The sequence below is a fragment of the Entelurus aequoreus genome, linkage group LG18, assembly GCF_033978785.1.
Source record: "Entelurus aequoreus isolate RoL-2023_Sb linkage group LG18, RoL_Eaeq_v1.1, whole genome shotgun sequence".
Taxonomy (NCBI): domain Eukaryota; kingdom Metazoa; phylum Chordata; class Actinopteri; order Syngnathiformes; family Syngnathidae; genus Entelurus; species Entelurus aequoreus.
In genome coordinates this window covers 26,522,570-26,543,682 of record NC_084748.1, presented here as the reverse complement: position 1 = coordinate 26,543,682, position 21,113 = coordinate 26,522,570, and the positions used below count along the sequence as shown (strand labels likewise).

The 21,113-nt window shown below is 40.7% G+C and overlaps 1 protein-coding gene and 1 long non-coding RNA gene across 2 annotated transcripts in view; one reads left to right on the top strand and one right to left on the bottom strand.

Annotated features, from left to right (window-relative positions):
• Window positions 1-21,113, top strand: part of LOC133633960 (hydroperoxide isomerase ALOXE3-like) — a 44,755-nt gene that overhangs the window by 13,591 nt on the left and 10,051 nt on the right. The window contains exons 3-13 of the mRNA XM_062026813.1: window positions 5,237-5,318; window positions 5,399-5,521; window positions 5,982-6,085; window positions 12,145-12,311; window positions 12,420-12,563; window positions 14,514-14,717; window positions 14,795-14,881; window positions 14,951-15,120; window positions 18,125-18,246; window positions 19,431-19,531; window positions 19,596-19,766. Of these exons, the coding sequence (XP_061882797.1) occupies window positions 5,237-5,318; window positions 5,399-5,521; window positions 5,982-6,085; window positions 12,145-12,311; window positions 12,420-12,563; window positions 14,514-14,717; window positions 14,795-14,881; window positions 14,951-15,120; window positions 18,125-18,246; window positions 19,431-19,531; window positions 19,596-19,766 (1,475 nt within the window). The remainder of the gene's footprint in view (window positions 1-5,236; window positions 5,319-5,398; window positions 5,522-5,981; window positions 6,086-12,144; window positions 12,312-12,419; window positions 12,564-14,513; window positions 14,718-14,794; window positions 14,882-14,950; window positions 15,121-18,124; window positions 18,247-19,430; window positions 19,532-19,595; window positions 19,767-21,113) is intronic.
• On the bottom strand, window positions 7,187-15,192 carry LOC133633961 (uncharacterized). Its single transcript, XR_009821859.1, has 3 exons — window positions 14,938-15,192; window positions 13,730-13,860; window positions 7,187-7,477 (listed from the first exon to the last, which is right to left on the bottom strand). It is a non-coding gene; the product is annotated as an uncharacterized LOC133633961 (long non-coding RNA).

Here is a 21,113-nt window from a genome sequence, read left to right as displayed (position 1 = left end):
TAGGCAGAAGATCAACAATACTACTATCAGGAGACACCGAACCAAACACTGGACCTGTAACCACACGGTTAATGCTGTGCCGCCTGTCGAAGCCTAGCAATGCTGTTGCTAACGACGCCATTGAAGCTAACTTAGCTACGGGACCTCGTCAGAGCTATGATAAAAACATTAGCGCTGCACCTACGCCAGCCCTCATCTGCTCATCAACACCCGTGCTCACCTGCGTTCCAGCGATCGACGGCGCGACAAAGGACTTCACCCGATCATCGATGCGGTCGGCGGCTAGCGTCGGATAGCGCCTCTGCTATCCAAGTCAAAGTCCTCCTGGTTGTGTTGCTGCAGCCAGCCGCTAATACAACGATCCCACCTACAGCTTTCTTCTTTGCAGTCTCCATTGTTCATTAAACAAATTGCAAAAGATTCACCAACACAGATGTCCAGAATACTGTGGAATTTTGCGATGAAAACAGAGCTGTTTGTATTGAGATAAAATGTGTCAGAATACTTCCGTTTCAACCATCGACGTCACGCGCAAACGTCATCATACATAGACGTTTTCAACCGGAAGTTTCGCGGGAAATTTAAAATTGCACTTTATAAGTTAACCCGGCCGTATTGGCATGTGTTGCAATGTTAAGATTTCATCATTGATGTATAAACTAGTAGTGGGTTTCAGTAGGCACACTAAGCCAGATAAGGTTATCCAGGGTAAATCCCACCTAACCTTATCCGTTTCCACACGCAACAATGACACCGTTTAAGACCCCCTCGCCCCCTCGTGACTATGCGCGCGCCATAGTCACCTCTGACCATATGCGGTCCTCTCCAAGGTTTCTCATAGTCATTCACATTGACGTCCCACTGGGGTGAGTTTTCCTTGCCCGTATGTGGGCTCTGTACCGAGGATGTCGTTGTGGCTTGTACAGCCCTTTGAGACACTTGTGATTTAGGGCTATATAAATAAACATTGATTGATTGATTGATTGATACACTGTGTTTCAATGTAGAGTCTATTGCCACATTTCTTTTAACAGTAAACCTTGCTTGCCTCACCATCAGCAGCTGTTAGATTATTGTAGAGAATCACACCGGAGCCATCATACATACACCATATCTTTAATGGACCTGTGAAAGTCAACAATGTGATAAAGAACATTTTACAACAACCAACAACAGGACATTGTGCTTGTAGGCTGAAATTGGCGCAACCACTTCATGGCTTCACAATAGATAGATAGTACTTTATTGATTCCTTCAGGAGAGTTCCCTCAGGAAAATTAAAATTCCAGCAGCAGTGTACAGAATTGAGATCGAATTTAAAAAGTAAATAATGGGGGTATAAATGGAAACAAAATAGAAAAATATTACAATAAGAATAAAAAATAAAAAGCAACAATGAGAATAAAAATATAACAGTAAAATAAGAATATAACAAGAGAAACTAGGCAGTAGTGACCATGTTATGAAAAAGTATTGCACTGTTATTGTTTTGCATCCCCTGTCATCCTAGTACCCCTCTAGTTATGGAGTACAAAACTAGACGTTGAGTAATCGCTCGACATACATCGCGGACAATAACCGATAGTCTGCTTTGCCAGTACAAATGCATTCGCTAATTTTTATAGTCTTCCCTTGTCCATGGGAGCTTGCATTCTCGTTGTCTCTCCTTCGACAAATGGACAAAGTTTTTCACTAAGTAGAGTCACAGCTGACCTGGACATTCGAAAGTTCTCTTGCCGTTCCTCTGACACAACACACTCGGTGACAAACATATCCCACCAGGCTGCCGTTCTTCTAAGCCTTATCCAAAACCGTTGCTTAACATTGCTATGTTGTCGTCTAAGATGCGTTGTATCCGAAATAGTTGCAATCGCCCATTTCCTTCTCTTAAGGTATTCATGTGCGATTTCCAAAAGCACCTGTACATGTACAAAAAGGAGAAACACGGGCATGTCTGGAAGACAACTCCGGTTGTTATGAAGCTGGCTGTGGCGCGTTCTTTCTGATGTCACTTCCTGTGTGGGGTGAGGTCTTTCTGGCGTCTCCGAACTCAGTTTATAAACGATCAATGAGTCCATACAAAGCTAAGAGCCGGAGATATAAGAAATACACGTCGCACTTACCCGTGTAAAAATGTGTCCAAGGAGGAGGACCTTAAACGGTGATTTAGTGTGGCTGAAACGAGGCTTAGGCTAAATAATTATTTGTTTAAGGGGTTATCCGGCTTAGTGTAGACATAGCCTTACACATTATCATTAGTTTACCATTGTTATGCACATTAGCCCTCCTTACATTGCCTATGTTACCACAGAGGGACCGAGTAATTGCACTTGATCCCAATACTCTTCTAATATCTTGACCTTCCTTGAATTTTAAAATTACTTTGAATTCTTCCACCCCATCGCTCTTCTTTTGCACCACTCTCTCTTTCTCACTGCGACTTGATGAGCTACTCCAAAACCTCTTCCTGCAAAATTGTTCCTCATCAAAGTCGCTGCTTTCCTCCATATTTTCCTCACTTTGACTCAAATCCCTTTTCAACCCTGCCATTGGCAATTGGTCATTTACCCCCAACGACTAAGTCAATTCCTGTCAACTTGTTTTGCAGCAGTGACATTTGTGCAGGCTGACACTGTTACCATGGTATCAAGTTTTTTTTTTAAATAATCTTTATTTGAATGAGAACATAATACAAAACAATACCTACAAAACAAACATTATACAATAGATCTTTCGAAACAGTCACTGTCATCTTGGGAACAATTGACCTTCACTACTCGACCCATATAGAAAGTATTTTGCTCGGCAGCCCTAAACTCAACAAAAAACAAAGTAATCGACCTGTTTCCTTGTTTTTTTACATCAATTACATCAATTCACAATACGGATAATGGCGAAGTGTATTTTTTGTGCTAGGCTGCAGGTATGGATTAAAATGAAGTGCCTTGTTGGAAAAATTAACATTTGGGACTTAGTTGTGCTCCTGTGCGTCATTAATGTGATTGAAATTGATAACCACCATTTTTTTCAATCTACCCCTAAGTGTTCATTTTCAAATACTTTTTTTTTTTTCCTATCATGTATGCTTTTTTATAGGAAATATTCATAAAACATTTACAAAATCCAAAACTAGTTAAGTTGGCACGTTGTGTAAATCGTAAATAAAAACAGAATACAATGATTTGCAAATCCTTTTCAACTTAAATTCAATTGAATAGACTGCAAAGACAAGATACTTAACGTTCGAACTGGTAAACTTTGTTATTTTTTGCAAATATTTGAAATTTGATGCCTGTAACATGTTTCAAAAATGCTGACACAAGTGGCAACAAAGTTGAGGAATGCTCATCAAACACTTATTTGGAACATCCCACAGGTGAACAGGCTAATTAGGAACAGGTGGGTGCCATGATTGGGTATAAAAGCAGCTTCCATAAAATGCACAGTCATTGACAAACAAGGATGGGGCGAGGGTCACCACTTTGTGAACAAATGCGTGAGCAAATTGTCCAACAGTTTAAGAACAAGATTTCTCTACCAGCTATTGCAAGGAATTTAGGGATTTCACCATCTAGGTCCGTAATATCATCAAAAGGTTCAGAGAATCTGGAGAAATCACTGCACGTAAGCGATGACATTACGAACCTTGGATCCCTCAGGCGGTACTGCAGCAAAAAGCGACATCAGTGTGTAAAGGATATCACCACATGGGCTCAAGAACATTTCAGAAAACCACTGTCAGTAACTACAGTTTGTCGCTACATCTGTAAGTGCAAGTTAAAACTCTACTATGCAAAGCGAAAGCTGTTTATCAACAACACCCAGAAACACCGCCGGCTTCGCTGGGCCCGAGCTCATCTGATGCAAAGTGGAAAAGTGTTCTGTGGTCTGACGAGTCCACATTTCAAATAGTTTTTGGAAACTGTGGACGTCGTGTCCTCCGGACCAAAGAGGAAAAGAACCATCCGGACTGTTATAGGCGCAAAGTTCAAAGGCCAGCATCTGGGATGGTATGGGGGTGTATTGGTGCCCAAGGAATGGGCAACATAAACATCTGTGAAGGCACCATTAGTGCTGAAAGGTACATACAGGTTTTGGAGCGACATATGTTGCCATCCAAGCAATGTCTTTTTCATTGACGCCCCTGCTTATTTCAGCAAGACAACGCCACGTGTTACAACAGCCTGGCTTCATAGTAAAAGAGTGTGGGTACTAGACTGGCCTGCCTGTAGTCCAGACCTGTCTCCAATTGAAAATGTGTGACGCATTATGAAGCGTAAAATACGACAACGGAGACCCCAGACTGTTGAACAACTTAAGCTGTACATCAAGCAAGAATGGGAAATAATTCCACCGGAAAAGCTTCAAAAATTGGTCTCCTCAGTTCCCAAACGTTTACTGAGTGTTTTTAAAAAGAAAGGCCATGAAACACAGTGGTAAAAATGCCCGTGTGCCATTTTTTTCGCAATGTGTTGCTGATATTAAATTCTAAATTAATGGTTTATTTTTTTTTAAAACTACGTTTCTCAGTTCAAACAATAAATATTCTGTCTTTGCAGTCTATTCAATTGAATATAAGTTGAAAAGGATTTGCAAAACATAGGACCGGAGTCCCAACTGCTGCAGGCACAGCCCTCGCCTCCATCTGCCCGCCCTGTCTTCCGGGAGCGGCTTCATCCTGATGGGCTGGCCGACGTTCAGCTCCGGCAGATCCCTCGCCGATTTGTCATACACTAACTTCGCCGCCTGATGCTTCCCACTATTTTACCAAAATATTTATTCAATGAAACTGTCGGCTTAATTTGATGTAATAAAATTCAGTTCCTTAAATTTAAACGCCAAAAAGTCAGTTACATAATTTCAAGGTAAAAAAAAACATAATAAAGAAAAGCTCCATAGTGGAGGCATTCCCTTTGGATTGATTGATTTGATTGATTGATTGAAACTTTTATTAGTAAATTGCACAGTACAGTACATATTCCGTACAATTGACCACTAAATGGTAACACCCGAATAAGTTTTTCAACTTGTTTAAGTCGGGGTCCACGTTAATTGTGACTGAAACCCTCAACCAGCCCAACACCAAAATTTTGGCAAGCTCATGCCAAAATGATGATGATATGACACGTTGGCAAATTGTTTAACACAAGTATCCAACATTTTAACAACATTTATAAGCTAGAAAAGAGGAAAATTCCAATAGGTTCACTTTAATAATGTGTTTTTCTTGTGAAAGCTCTGAGGATCTTTGAAGAAAACAACCCTCTTGGTGAGTACGCACGGGAGCAGGAGCTGAGCCAGCGGAGTGAGGACTATAGGTGAGATTTAATTTTCTTTATTACATTTATAAACGTACTACAGACGGCTAAATTAACCTTCATGCCCTCCCCCCCAACAGCTGGGACATGTATCACCCAGGCCTGCCATACAGTATTAAGGCAGATGGTCCCCTTACCCTGCCGGATGAGGTCCAGTTCTCCTTCACCAAAACTACACAGTTTGCCTTCACGGCGGCCACTGGGTAAGATATGTAATGTATGCTGGTTGTTTATTGGTGGGGCAGATTTACAAGACTAGTAAAGCACCAAAATAAAACATGCTAATGCTAGCTGCACCACTGTAATATATTGGGTTGGAGGCAATAAACAGTCGAGGTGATGAAGTACGTCTCTTTACTGTAGACTTCAGAACAGACTCACACACTTGACATCCGTAAATCGTTGGCAAACCAAAAAGTAACCCCAGTACGCTATAGCCAACATTCACCAGGAGATGGCAACAGACAAACATAGATCACTCTATTACAACCACGGTCTTCACTTTGCTGCAAGACCTTCTTTCTGTCTCGTTTTGGATAAAGTGCATCTTCACACATAAGTAAACACTGTACAGACCTTGGTTGTTATTACTGACTTGTTTTGTGTACACTAGCATCCTTTCTTCTAGCGTGTCATCATTCAGCAGGTGTTTGTGTTTTCCAGGTTAGCAGAGCTGAAGCTAAAGGGCCTGGCAGAAAACCACGACAGTTGGGAGAATCTCGATGATATCAATGAAGTGTTCCATAAAAAAGATACGGCCTTATCAGGTATCAGGGGGCTGGTTTTAACCTCGTCTGGAAGAGACATATATATTTTATTTGTTTTACCTTTATTTTGCAAGAAAAAATCAATTGTGAACAGCTTCTCATTTACAATGATGATCTGGCTAGAGGCCTGAGCCAAAGCAAAAAACAATACACATACTTGTTTACTCTTAGTAGTGTTTTTTCTGAACAAATGTTTGTACAGAAGAAACACTACTTTTACTCCGTTACATTGAATTTAATTCCGATCACTACAAAGATTTAACTCATCATATTGCCAAGACGTTTTATTTTGGCGTGTTAGAGAGACATCTTCCAGCGGGCACAATCACATCACTCTGTTTCACCAACTAAACGTAAGGACCCACTCGACATCCATTGCTTTTGGTCTCCCCTAGAGGGGGGGGTTACCACCTCTCCAAGGTTTCTCATAGTCATTCACATCGACGTCCCACTGGGGTTAGTTTTCCTTGCCCTTATGTGGCCAAGCCCTTTGAGACACTTGTGATTTAGGGCTATATAAATAAACATTGATTGATTGATTGACTTGATACAGACCCTGACAGTCACATGATCGCACTCGTCCTACACACAAAGCCGCATTAATGTACGGGCTCACATGAGCTGAAGCCCGGGGGCCTCACCCATTTAGGGGCCACCAATTTTGTCGGTGGAATTGGTGTTCAATCACAGACGGCTCAGCTTTGTGTAGCGATTGTGTACTGTCTTTCTTGATTGCGTTGATTTTTCCAAGAGCTTCGAGCGGGGCGCGAACCCTGGTGTGACAGGTCAGCGTGCTGACTACTGAGCTGGGCAGTATCACGGATCGGCAGCACTATTCTTAAAGTTGACTGGCTCCTGTTACACTCGCACAGACGTGCATGCGCCTGTCGTGAAGATGTATTCATGAACAACATTTTTTTTCTTTCTGTTAAGTAAATTATTTTTCTTTTTTTTCAAACTGGGGTTGGGGGGACTTGTTGGGGTTTGAAGGGGCCCCCCAAAACCCACTTAGCCCCTTAGGTTAAGGCGGCCCCTACTGTAAAAAAATGACTTATCAGAATCAGAAGAATAAGAAGAATCAGAAGAGTTTTTATTGCCATTGTTTGAGAACGGGTTCACAAACTAGGAATTTTACTTGGCGCAATCGTGCAACATAAAACACATATAACACAGAATAGAATAACATGAGCTGTAACTGAGCTATCATATCTTGTTATTGTCCATGTGTCTGATGGCCGAAGGGAAAAAACTGTTCAGGTGGCGGGAGGTGTGGGTCTGGATGGACCGTAGTCTCCTGCCTGAGGGGAGAGGGGAGAATAGTTTGTGTCCAGGGTGAGAAGAGTCAGCTGTGATCCGACCCACACGCCTCCTGGTCCTGGAGGAGAACAGGTCCTGGAGGGGTGGGAGTTTGCAGCCAATCACCTTCTCAGCAGCACGTACCATGCACTGCAGTCGATGCTTATGTCAGACAAGGCGGCACAACTATTCAATGTTTACTTACTAACTATGATACGGAACATTTATATCATACAGTGAGCTGTCATCTGTGTCAGTAGAAATTTTTACATTTCAGCCTACAAAAATTCTACTTCCAATTACAAAAATAAAATGTAGCAGCAAGTTGTAGATGTTTCTATGTTTTAGTTTTTACAGATGCTAACATTAGCTCTGTTATGACTTCATAAGCCAACAGGTAAAAGACATAGACAAAACGTTGAGAACTTGTTGAACTAGGTCCTGACATTGAGCAACTCAAATATAACATTTGAACAACATATTTTTTTAACGAAGTGTAATTAATATTGGGTTTTGACGTTTATTTGACCATTGAATTTTGGTTATTTCCCCAACCATTATTCTACAACACAAATACAACCTTGAAAAAAAATGCTTTTTGACAACGTTTATTCAATGTCAGGCTTTGGCCTTGACTTGACCATTGAAATTTGGTCATTTCCCGACCAACAAAGTGGATCCAACGTTAGACATCAACGTTGTCTCAATTTACAAATACAACCACTTTACAACGTCGTTTCAAAGTCAGTTTTATCGGACATATATGCTGGGAAGTGACTGTAAAGTGTGCATCTTTTGTAGTACATACTGTAGTAGGGTCTCTGTCTCACACGCACACAAATACACACACCACCTACGGTTGTGCTACAAATACCATTCTCATGCTCAGGTTTGAGTTGGACCCAAGATGCAGGGAAGAGGCGTAATAGCAGTCAACAAGTCTTTAAAGTGAGTAAAGACACAAAATGCATTAAAGGTTCTTTACAGATGTCTTGGCCAGAAGGAGACAAAAAAAGGGGGAAACTATGGGGTCCGGAAAAATAGAAAGATTCGTAAGGCGGAACATTTACGAGTAGCAACAAATCAAGAGGAGAACCTGGGCAAAGCCACCAGACTCACTCCTAGCAAAGATGAACAACTAACAGAAAACCCACACCTGAGGGAAAGCAGGTGTGCGTTGTTATTTCGCCCATATCCAGTAACTCAGGAAATGGAAAACTAAATTAGCGACAGCAAAAAAGAACACCAGGGAGTCAATGGCAGGCAGAGTTTGACAACGATAGATAATAAAAATTAATCAGAAGTTACACATCAGTTACTCAGTACTTGAGTAGTTTATTCATTCATTCAAATGTTTTCCCATTTGTGTTTGGGTTTTTTACGTTGTTTGAATTTACACACGTTAGTCTTATTCATTGTTTCCCATCACGCCTGTGGACACGCTCACTCACGCTGCTTAAGTGAGGCAAAAGTGCTTACTGTAAGTCTCAAATGAAGTCGGACTCATTCATTACTAATAAAGCGAACTCTGCCGTGGTGCGTTTTTTTCTGATTGGATGAAAATAATATGGAGTTTTCACAACACTTATGAACAGGGGCAGCGCTACACTGGGGTTGAGGTCAGAAATCTGTATGGTCCCAGTCAAATCCCCCCAGCCTTTTCTTGTACATTTAAAATATTTGTTATTTAGTCAACTAAAACACATTCCAACCTCGCCTAGCCATCCAAAGCAGCTAGAGTTGTCAGGCGTACCTTTAGCGCAGACGCTGTCTTAGCATAACAAAACAGCGACCGCCATTCATCCTGCTGTATTTGTTACCTTTGCATGTTAAACATTTTTGCCATCGTCACCTGTGTAAGACTTGACTCAGTTGTTGAATATTCTTTGGTCAAATTCAGATCAAACTACTTTTATATCAAACACACTTGTTCTGTGTATCATAACTGCTTTTGTTGAAAAAATGAGAACTGAAGTCATGAAAATCGATTATTTTCTTAACACCCCTACGTATCGGTCAAGCCTACCCTTTAGCCTCCGGAGAGAAAGAAATTCTGGAGCCATCCCTGCTTGTGAATGTCATAGAAACCCACAAAAAATATGACAATTCGAATTTGAAAAAGGTGTATCAATCCAGGTCGTACTTGTCACATGAACGTGTGTTGTAATGGTGATGTAGTGTGTGTATGCACGCTACAATAGTGTCTTTTTCCTGGCTGGATGTGAATTATGATCCTTAGATGAAACTTTGTTTCAATTGCTATTATAACCAAACTGATGGTATTTGTGGTTGTGTTTGAACAAATGTTTGTGAAGCTGTGACACGTCAGATGTGCTTGACAGCTGTTTGTGTGTTTTTTATGTGTGTGGGGAGCATTATAGTTTATAATTGATCGTAAATGAATTAATAAAATCAATTGATAGCAATACATTATAGGCGTATTTTCTATTAAATTGCCACATGACTACGGTCCAGATGCATTTAATGTCCGTTAGTACAAAGATGTTCAAACATGGCTGATATGCACGCTCTCCCCTTCCGCTGTGGTCGTACTTGATGTGTATTTTGATTTTTGATAGTTAATGGTCCTAATCTCAATTAATGTTTCTAGGGCAGGGGTGGGCAATTAATTTTTACCGGGGGCCGCATGAGCTACCCGACCACTGCTGGAGGGCCACATCAACAATATTTCAATTAAATTTTGCTCAATATTATTTTTGATGTATACCGTAAGATAAATAATAATAATAATAATAATTAATAATAAAAGTAATACTTCAACATAGTGTGTGTAACAGCATTCCATGACTAATATAAATAAATTAACATTAATAATAAATGACAGTAAAATAAGCACACGTATGACTGAGGAGTCATAGTGTAACTTTGTGTGGTGTTTGAGTTGTCCGACTTTTTGTGTGGCCATAAACGCACCAGTGGTTTAGTGCTATGCGTGTTGGTGACAGATGACAAGTTGGTTTTGGCCTGGTTTGTACGGCAGAAAATGACTAGTTTTTCGAGATAGAAGTGTTTTACTTATGTTTTTGGTGTGGTTATGTCCGAATATAAACAGTTTTGCTCAATAAAGTAATCAATACAATTCCTGTCCTCGAAGCATCTCGATAGAGGTTACAATAATTGAACGGTGTTCAATTGAACGGTGTTGACGAACACCATTAGGGCCGCTTGTTGTCACTGTCACTCAAAGTTGCATTGCAAAATTCCATAGAATAAATATGTTTATTTTGTTTAGAATTCAGATGGGATTTGATTTGGTGCGCGGCATATACTTGCTGCGCGCAGCGGACGCTTGAGCAGTGCGCAATTGCGCAGGCGCGCACCTTAGAGGGAACGTTGCTTGGCAGTCCATGTCTTGTTGAAAACACGGCATTCGTCATCAATTTTTCTTTTTTTAGCGTCTCGGGTGTAAACCGTGCATCACTTGTCGCTGCATGTGCACCTTCACTCGCAGGTTACACGCGGACACACGCCCATAAATAATACTTTTCACAATAAAAGCAGCACAGTTGTATTGCGTGCACGACATAGATGTTTTTTCAACTTTATTTTGTAATTGCAGCTGTTCACATTCACTCACAATCACGCACACGCATACGTCCACACGGAAGTAATACAAATAACGATTTTCAAAACAAAAGCAGCATCGTTGTATTGCACACTCGACATAGATCATCATCATCAGCCGTTGTCAGTCCACTGCTGGACGAAAGCCTCAGCATGTTTCTGCCATAGTGAACAATCTCTCTTGGCGTACTCTTCATGCTGGTTATTAGCCTACACCTTCCACGCTGGCTTGGTGCGGGTTGGAAGGGGTATTTTATATCAGAGATCCTTCTCCTAGACTAATTGCCTTACTGGGCTGTTGAACTTAGTCTGTCCTGTTGGTTGTCCGCACCCCAATTACCCAGGGACCCGCTCAGCTTTATGGCGCTGACCGCCCGCCAGTCACAAGAGAAGGTGCAAACGGTTCTTTGTGTGCATTTTATAGACGCTAGTTGGGACTCACTAACCCCACACACAACCTCCCATCTCATGCCTGGATGTAGTTTAACGTCATACCCAGGACGTTAGACATAGATACTTTTTTAAATTTATTTTGTAATTTATAATTGGCCTCACGCGGGCCGGACAGGGACGCACAAAGGGCATTCTGCGGCCCACGGGCCGCAGAATGCCCAGGTCTGTTCTAGGGTGTCTCAATTGAAACGATCAAAATAGATTTGATATTTTTCTAGAAGTTTATTTTATCATATGTGTGCTGTCGAGCTGCATTAAAATTTCAAGAGCAAAACAATGTTTCACCTTTCGGGGCGCTGGACTTATTCCAGCCTTAGAGGCGCAAAAGAATAAAAGAAGACCGAATAATTGGAAAGCCATATTTGACAGGGAATGCCCATATTTAAAGCTTCCTCCACCGAAAGTGCGCATCTTGGATGAAGACACATAGTGACAGACTTTAAGCTGGGGTAAGTTGAGGTAGAATCTGCTGCGCACCTTTTTTCACCTAAGCACATAGGAGAGTAGGGCACTGAATACTTACTTTTACCCAAGTAAATATTTGGATAACTACTTTTTACATTTAATTGATATATATTACACTAAAATAACGGTAAAACGTTTGGCTACTCTACCCACTTCTGCCTAGAGTATGTTCCATTTCGTCAAAGACTTCATTGTGTCAGAATTCATGAGATAAATCCAGCAAAGCCTGACAACAAGTAAAAAGTATGTTCTTTTCTCAGATTACGTCGAGGAACACTGGAAAGAGGATGACTTCTTTGGATACCAATATCTAAACGGCGTCAATCCCATCCTCATCCGACGTTGCAAAACTCTGCCGCCGAATTTCCCCGTGACCAATGACATGGTTTGCATGCCTGCGGGCTCAGACCTGCCTAATGAGTTGAAGGTATTCGCTCGTTTCACATGAGCTCCACAGTAGCTTGACGCCATGATCCAACTACTTTGTCATTAAAATTGACAAGATAAACGTCCAGATGTGTTTCCCCTCAAACAGCAAGGCAACATTTACCTGTGCGACTACAAGAACCTGGACGGAATGCCAGCAAACACAGTCGTTGGAAAGCAGCAGTACTTAACGGCGCCCCTGGTTCTGTTTCACAAGAGACCAAATGACAAGCTGATGCCTATCGCCATTCAGGTGACATTAGTAAACAGTTGTGTTAAAAAACATATGAGACATATTTTACTGCCCTGCTTTGGTGTTTCCATTTTACCTGTTGCTCCTGGTTTTTGGGTTTGCCATTTTTTTTTACTTGAATGAAGGCGGATGATAGGACAGTTGTAGTCATTCCTCATTAAAATGATACTGCTTGTCATCGCCACAATGTATACACCCCCCCCCCCCCCCCCCCCCAAAAAAAAATCAAGCTTCACTACACATCTTAAAATAAACACTGGAACTTTGCCAAATATCCGTCTGTTTCATGCAGTCATGGCAGCTGTCACTTTTATTCAGCAAATTGCCAAAACTTAGAATATTTTTGCTGTTAAACCGTGAGTGTATGAGTTAAGAGTGTTTTATGTCAAAAGTGCACAACAGTGTTTTTCAGAAACACACAAACATAACTCACTAGCATTAAAGTTAAAGACACACAGGCGTATTCTTACTCAATTCTGGCATCAAGCCCATAGAGTTTTGGACAACGTGTATCCAATAGCTTGGATTTTACTGACTTCACGTCCGGCTCACGTCCCGCCCATTAAATATGTGTGGTGGTCAAGCTAGCTCTGTTCTCAATGGGTACTGGGCGCCATTAAGCCTTTCTCGAAAAAAAATGCCCTATGCTAGTGTTGTTTTCAGTTGTACGAATCGTTCCAATCGCGAAAAGGATAAACGTTTCTTCAGAGTTCTTTGAGAGGTAATCAAAAAGGGCGAAAGAGTGGAAGAAAGCATGCCACTCTCACACCAGTCCAAGGGAGTAGACTCAAAGAATGCATGAGTTTGCAGTGATCACTTGGTTAAAGATTTGTTTGATATACTTTTAACAGTTATTATTTCCCATATGAATATTATCCTGATATGATTTGTATTTCTTAAACACATGTTTGCTATGAGTGTTTCCAAAAGCACCAAGTCAGCGAGTCTAAATCAAAGAAAGCACATGTGAGCAAATCCTTAAAGAGTTATAAGCTTATACCAAAGGCAGCAATCATAAATGAATCTTTCAGTATATACAGAATGTTGACTTCTATAGTTATATTTGAATAAAGACGGGGGAAAACACACATACTCGTAAACGGTGTGTGCAACAGCAACAAACATGGCTGTAGAAGGCGAAGTTAAATCATAAAATGCAACCTTACCTGAGCAAAAACGTTGCTTGATTGTCCGGCAGAGTCTTGATACCAATTTCATTGACCCAGCCACTCACAAAGAAGTTGTAGACCTCAATGTTTTTCCAAGTTTCCATCTGTTTTGTCGTGTAGAATGATGTCTGGAGCACAATAGTTTGAAATGTCTGAGAACGCGACCGACGTATAATCCTTTGATAACACTCAACACATTTTTTTTGGAAAAAGTATAGGGATTTATTCCATTGCAAAGTTAGACTTTTTGCTAGTGTCTGCTTTCTGCAGGAAGATTTAAGCATCTTTTGTACACAGATAGTTTGCGCGCTGCTTGCTGTACAACAGCCATCTTAGCTTGGTTGACCACCACTGGTTTTCACTTCCGGGAAGAAGTCACATGATAGAATACAAGCAATACCCTATTGTGGGATCTCAAAGACTTACTCAAAACATTTAAAAAATACTGCAGTGAAGGGATTTTCATGGTGTTTTGAAGCAATGGTCAGCTTTTTATTAAATAGCTTGCTGTTTACAGTAGATGTGGGTGAAACTGTAGATATTAGTATCGATTCAGTAAATCTAAGGCTGGTATCGCTGATACATATAGTTGGGACTTGAAATGTGATTATCTTTTAATATTTTTTAGGAATTTGCCCTGTAGTTCGTTGATTGTTATTATGGGTTTTAGAATACAATGGAATAGGCTTTTATTGTCATTGCATACTATGAACTTGAGTTTAGAACTTCCCTTTCCCTTGAGTTAGAATGTAGATCACTAATTGGATCACGACTCCCACAGCTGAAGCAGACCCCAGGTGAAGACAACCCCATCTTCCTCCCCACTGACTCCACCCATGACTGGCTGACGGCAAGGATATTTGTGAGAAGCGCCGACTTCACAGAGCATCAGCTCAACACGCACTTGCTGCGCACGCACCTGCTGGCCGAGGTCTTTGCAGTGTCGTTGCTGCGCAACCTACCTATGGTGCATCACCTCTACAAGGTAAGGAGCTTTGCCAGTGTGGGGTTTTGTCTTTGAGTACTTTTTCATCCTTCTTTCCTTCCATCCCTGCCCTTTAGCTCCTCATACCCCACACTCGCTACACCCTGCAGATCAACGAACTAGCTCGAGATACGCTGATCGGCCCCACCGGAGTCTTCACCTTGGTATGAAAAAAAGTTAACTTTGACAATCATAAAGATCCTTTACGGTTTCCACTCACATATTGGTCTCAGTTTGCAGCTTCCGGCGGAGATGCTTCAAACATGATCCTGGCGAGATCGCTGTCCGCCATCACCTACACTTCCCTTTGTATCCCAGATGACATCACTGAGCGCGACATGCAGGACGTCCCCAACTACTACTACAGGGATGATGGGCTCAAGATCTGGAACATCATGTACAAGTACGACATTGCCGGTTGTTTTATACATAATATTGTTTGAAAATCACTTAGTGTTTGTCAAAGTCCGTTCATTTGAAATATTTGTGGTCACATTCCAAAGGAAGCGTGTCCCACCTGCATTTCGCTTCAAGTGTGAAGCAGGAGCAGCTTGAGAAAAATTAAGACAAATAGGATAATTACCTAAACAACAAATAATAAACAAGCAGTGGCTTCACGTAGTCACTGCTAGCATTTGCACAAAGTAAGGCAATCATCCATTGGCTTGTGTCCAGGTAATGCTTTCTCCTTCACTGTAATGTCCGCTGTGGCATCTTTTTTCCGTCTCATCACAATTAAAGATTTGCTGCGGAATAAAGCCCCATTCGCTGACAAAGTGAAGGTGCCGCAAGCACGATGCTAAAAGACTAGCTCAGTGGCTGTCTAGCAACCCAAAGCTACACAGCGATACTGGGAGTTTCAACACATTGAAAATGTTTGTGATCACGCAAAGTGATCTCTAAGACAGGCTGTCACAGCTCTGACCAGCGCAAGGTACGACAATTGTGGAAATAAAGTTGTCAGAAGTGCCACTCGCCTCGAAGCTCTGTGAAATGGTTGCGTCGGTGTGTACAGGATGTAAACAGGATGTGACATAGATGGCCCCACCTCTTCAAAATGGCCTTGCCAGTGTGTACAGGAAGTGATGTCATCGAAATGGCAGCCCTCATAGGGTTTCCAGTGGCCCACAAAATGAATGAATGTATGAATAAATGAATGAAGCGTTTGTACGCCAAGAATTTGTGCGCACACAAAGGCATATTTGGCGCTATGTAAACATTTGTAAACTGAAAAGGACGTAAATAGAGTAGTTCACTTCACTTCACTACCTGCTGCCATCTAGTGGAGGATTATTTAAGTGCAAATGGCACACCAGTTAGATCAGGGGTGGGCAATTAATTTTTACCGGGGGCCGCATGAGCAACCCGAGCACTGCTGGAGGGCCACATCGACAATATTTCAATTAAATTTTGCTCAATATTATTTTTGATATATACTATAAGATAAGCGGTAGAAAATGGATGGATGGATGGACTGTAAGATAAATAATAATAATAATAATAATAATAATAATAATAATAATAATAATAATAATTAATAATAATAGTAATACTTCAACATAGTGTATGTAACAGCATTCCATGACTAATATAAATAAATTAACATTAATAATAAATGACAGTAAAATAAGCACACGTATGACTGAGGAGTCACAGTGTAACTTTGTGTGGTGTTTGAGTTGTCCGACTTTTTGTGTGGCCATAAACGCACCAGTGGTTTAGTGGTATGCGTGTTGGTGACAGATGACAAGTTGGTTTTGGCCTGGTTTGTACGGCAGAAAATGACTAGTTTTTCGAGATAGTAGTGTTTTACTCATGTTTTTGGTGTGGTTATGTCCGAATATAAACAGTTTTGCTCAATAAAGTGATCGATATAATTCCTGTCCTCGAAGCATCTCGAATAATTGAACGGTGTTCAATTGAACGGTGTTGACGAACACCGTTAGGGCCGCTTGCTGTCACTGTCACTCAAAGTTGCATTGCAAAATTACACAGAATAAATGTGTTTATTTTGTTTAGAATTCAGATGGGATTTGATTTGGTGCGCGGCATATATTTGCTGTGCGCAGCGGACGCTTGAGCAGTGTGCAATTGCGCAGGCACGCACCTTAGAGGGAACGTTGCTTGGCAGTCCATGTCTTGTTGAAAACACGGCATTCGTCATCAATTTTTCTTTTTTTAGCGTCTCGAGTGTAAACCGTGCATCACTTGTCGCTGCATGTGCACCTTCACTCGCAGGTTACACACGGACACACGCCCATAAATAATACTTTTCAAAATAAAAGCAGCACAGTTGTATTGCGCGCACGACATAGATGTTTTTTCAACTTTATTTTGTAATTTGTGATTGCAGCTGTTCACATTCACTCACAATCACGCACACGCATACGTCCACACGGAAGTAATACAAATAACGATTTTCAAAACAAAAGCAGCACCGTTGTATTGCACACTCGACATAGATACTTTTTAAAATTTATTTTGTCATTTATAATTGGCCTCACGCGTGCCGGACAGGGACGCACAAAGGGCCGGATGCGGCCCGCGGGCCGCAGAATGCCCAGGTCTGAGTTAGATGAAATGGGCACACATTATTACTATCGTTCACAGCGTACGAGTGTTCCAGAGCACCCTCAAGTTGAAAAAATAAAACTAAACTACTATTATTAAAATAGAGTAGTATTGCAGTACATTGTATATACAGTATATGCATACAATATAATAATAATGATAATGGATTGGATTTGTATAGTGTTTTTTTAGACACTCAAAGCCGTAAAAACTGAGAACCCATCATTCTTTCACCCCACATTCATATATTGGTGGTGGTCATTTGTGTTTATTAATGATGTGGAGGTTGAGGTATTAATGTAGTGTGTGATTTTCTACAAGCCTTCTTTGCCGCATTTTTCACAAGTTCATATGCCCGATATCTTGGCAATTGTGCACAAAATCAGAAATTGGAAGAATGATCCATGGTGGGTTTTCTCATGAAAACAAATATTGAAAAAAATTGTTGTCATTCGTTAATTTAGTGTTGGTTTAATGTTGAAAACGAATGACCATCTGGTCTTTACATTTGTTTTCCTATAAGCCAGTCTGCCATCTTATCTTTAAGTAGCAACTTCCGGTTCCAATGTCAGAACATGAAAAACTTTTATTTTTGGTCCGTTTTTTTGTTTTCATGACTAATGGTTTTTATTTTTAGTTGTATGAAATCTAAAAATAATTAAAACATTTTTTTTTTTAAATCTAATTGTCCTCTGACAATGAAAAAGAAGAGGACTTTGTTTCAAAATAGCATTCCAATGAAATAATCTATTTTTTGCTTATCAATTCCCATACATGTTCAGAAAAGTCAATAACCAAAACAAGATGGCTGTGAATTGATCTGTTTTTCTTCACAGGTTTGTGCAAGGACTGCTAGAGTATTACTACAAAAGTGACGACGACGTCCTGAAAGATTCAGAACTGCAGACTTGGATCGGGGACATTTTTGAACATGGCTTTCTTTCCCAGCCACAAACAGGTGATCCTTTGATAATATATAGCTATGTTGTTTGAACAATTATTTTGAGTCATTTTGAGTGCTTTACATGCATGCATACATGCTTCTCTAAGGTATCTCCAAGTTTGTGATGATATACCGGAATACAAATGTTTGGTGTGTACTCAATTTTCAGTAACTACAAAATGGCGCCTCGGGTGGCCGCCACAGTAATGCGGTCTCTCGTTATTGTTGCGTTTTTCATTTCTTACACTGAACAAAGAGAGCGCAGTCCACCAAGTCAAATTCCTTGTGCGTTAAACATACTTACTCCAACAATTCATACAAATTTAACTGATCTCCGCCTCACAACTTTGTCCAATCCCCTGTTTTCCCACACAATTTGACCAATGCAACGTCACTGTCAAACCAACCAAAGGTCTCCCTGCGTTGTTCTGTGTTCACTTCTATGTTTACATTGTGCATTTCAACTGTGAAAATGTTTATTCTTTTCTTATATGAAGGTTATGACATATTTATATCAGCCTTTTCCTTGCAATATGTTTGTATTTTTGTGTATGTTGGTCAGATGCTTTTCTCAGTTTTTTGTTTATTTTTGTTCTTTAATTACTTTTTTTCAGCAAATATTGCAGTATATTCCGCCCGATTGTAGCTGAGATAGGCTCCAGTGCCACCCGCGACCCCGAAGGGAATAAGCTGTAGAAAATAGATGGATGGATATTGCAGTATAATTACAGAATTAATCTAATTCTATACTTTCACTTTCTCCCTCAATTGTGTTGCAACAAACACCAAAAAAAAAAAAAAAAAAAGTACTTTCCACTGCGATTTTCGGGAAGAACTTTCTGTAAATTCAAGCATCAAAAAAAAGGGACGGATAAATTCCTGTCAGTGTTCAAAAATGTTTAATTTAAGATGCAGATAAAACATATTGTGTTAGATTTATTGAAATCATGTGCTTTTTGAGGTTAGGTTTACAAAAAAACACTTACTACAAATTCATAAAACCATGAGGGGATTGATTATTGAAAACATTTTTTTTTCAACTTTATTTTGGAAAAATGCTGGCGCAAAATCAGGCATTTTATGTTGCAAAAATCACAAAAAAAGGCAGCGAACTGGAGGGACTGACTATTATGAAATACTGCATGCGTACGTTTGAGCTAATAGCAAAAATGACACCATTTTGTTTCTGTCCCTGGCAGGAATCCCTCAGAGTTTCACCACTGTGCCTGAGATGATCAAGTTCGTCACCATGGTGATGTTCACTTGTTCCTGCCAGCATGCGGCTGTAAACAGCGGGCAGGTGAGTCCTCATTGTTTTGTGTTTGATACAAATAAAGCAATAACTAAAAAAACACTCGTTGCAGTACGACTACGGCGGCTGGATGCCCAACAGCCCCACGACTTTGCAGCGTCCTCCCCCGACGAAAAAGGGGACAACGACGGAGGCCACAATGTTGGCCACGTTACCTCCCGTCAGTGTGACAGCTCAAGGCATGGCGACACTCTGGCTGCTCAGCAGGCAGTCGTCAGACTTTGTAAGTAGACCAAAACTTCTAGACAAAATGTGGGGGGGGGGATACAAGTGCTACAAGGTTAGTTGGTCAGGGTCATCAATGTAAAAATATTGTTTATTAGCCATTCCACTGAATTTCTGCCATTAGCTTCATGTAACGCTGTAAAAAAAACATACATTTCAGGATTTTTTTTCACTTTCAAATGTGATAATACAAATATTAAATTGCTAAAAATGCGCATAGGTCCATCTCAGGCCACTTTATTTTATGTTTAACAAGATTCCTATGTGGTAGATGACTCATTTCAGTAACAGGACTGAAAGTAACAGGAATCAGTTTTTTGCATTACCAAATACAGGAAATATAGCCCTATGGCATTTATCCCAAAAGCATGTTGACACTCTGCACATTGCAGTCATTCAACATTTTTTTTTCTAACGAAACACAAATATAAAATTGGTAACAGGACTGTGCTAATATTTAACCCCCGCCTTAGTCATGGTTGAAGTACCATGGATTGTGTGCAGAAAAAAAAGTGAAATGACTTTTGGTCTGCAGAAAATCTGAATGATGCAACTTCCCATGGAGTATGTGACTTGTAGAATATTCCACATTTTTCAGAGGGTGTAACAGGACTGAGTGAAAAGCCAGGGATATCAATCAATCCTTTTATTGTCATTGTCATAATAACATCAGTTATACAGCTCGATTTTGTTGGAGCATAGTACAGCAGCGTAGAAAAGAGTTGCTGGTCACTTTGATTCAATAATCTTCTGGTACATTCACAGGCAGTCCAATAACAGTAGTTATTATGGCAGGACAGGAGAAAGTGGGAGGGGGGAAACAGTCAGATGTTAGAATGCAATGTCCAGGGCACGGTTATAGAGGTGGCGTTACAGAAAATGGGAAGTGCTGTAGTCTCAAAGCCTGAGGATACAAACTGAAAGACATTCTGGTGGTACAGCCGTAAATGGAGATGTAGCTTCTTCCAGAGGGTAGCAGGTGGAACAGGTCACGTGCAAGATGTTGTGTATTCGTCTTAGGCAGCGAGCGGTATACACGGTAATCATCTCTGGGAGTGTTGTCCCTGTAAGTTTTCCCGCTGCTTTAACCACTCGCTGGAAGCCCTGTTAGTTAGCTTTTGTGCAGCTATCAAAGCCCACTAAGAAACTGTGTCTTAGGACACGGTTTATGGCACAGTTGTCAAAGTTAACCGTTAGTTCCTGCAGGATTTTTGCGCACTTTAATTTTCCTTAAAAAGAAAAGACGTTGTTTGGCCTTTCCAACCATAGAAGCAATGTTAATGTCCCAGCATGGATTGTCTGTCACAGTCACACCTAAAGCTTGAAGCTTTCAACCCTCCCTAAA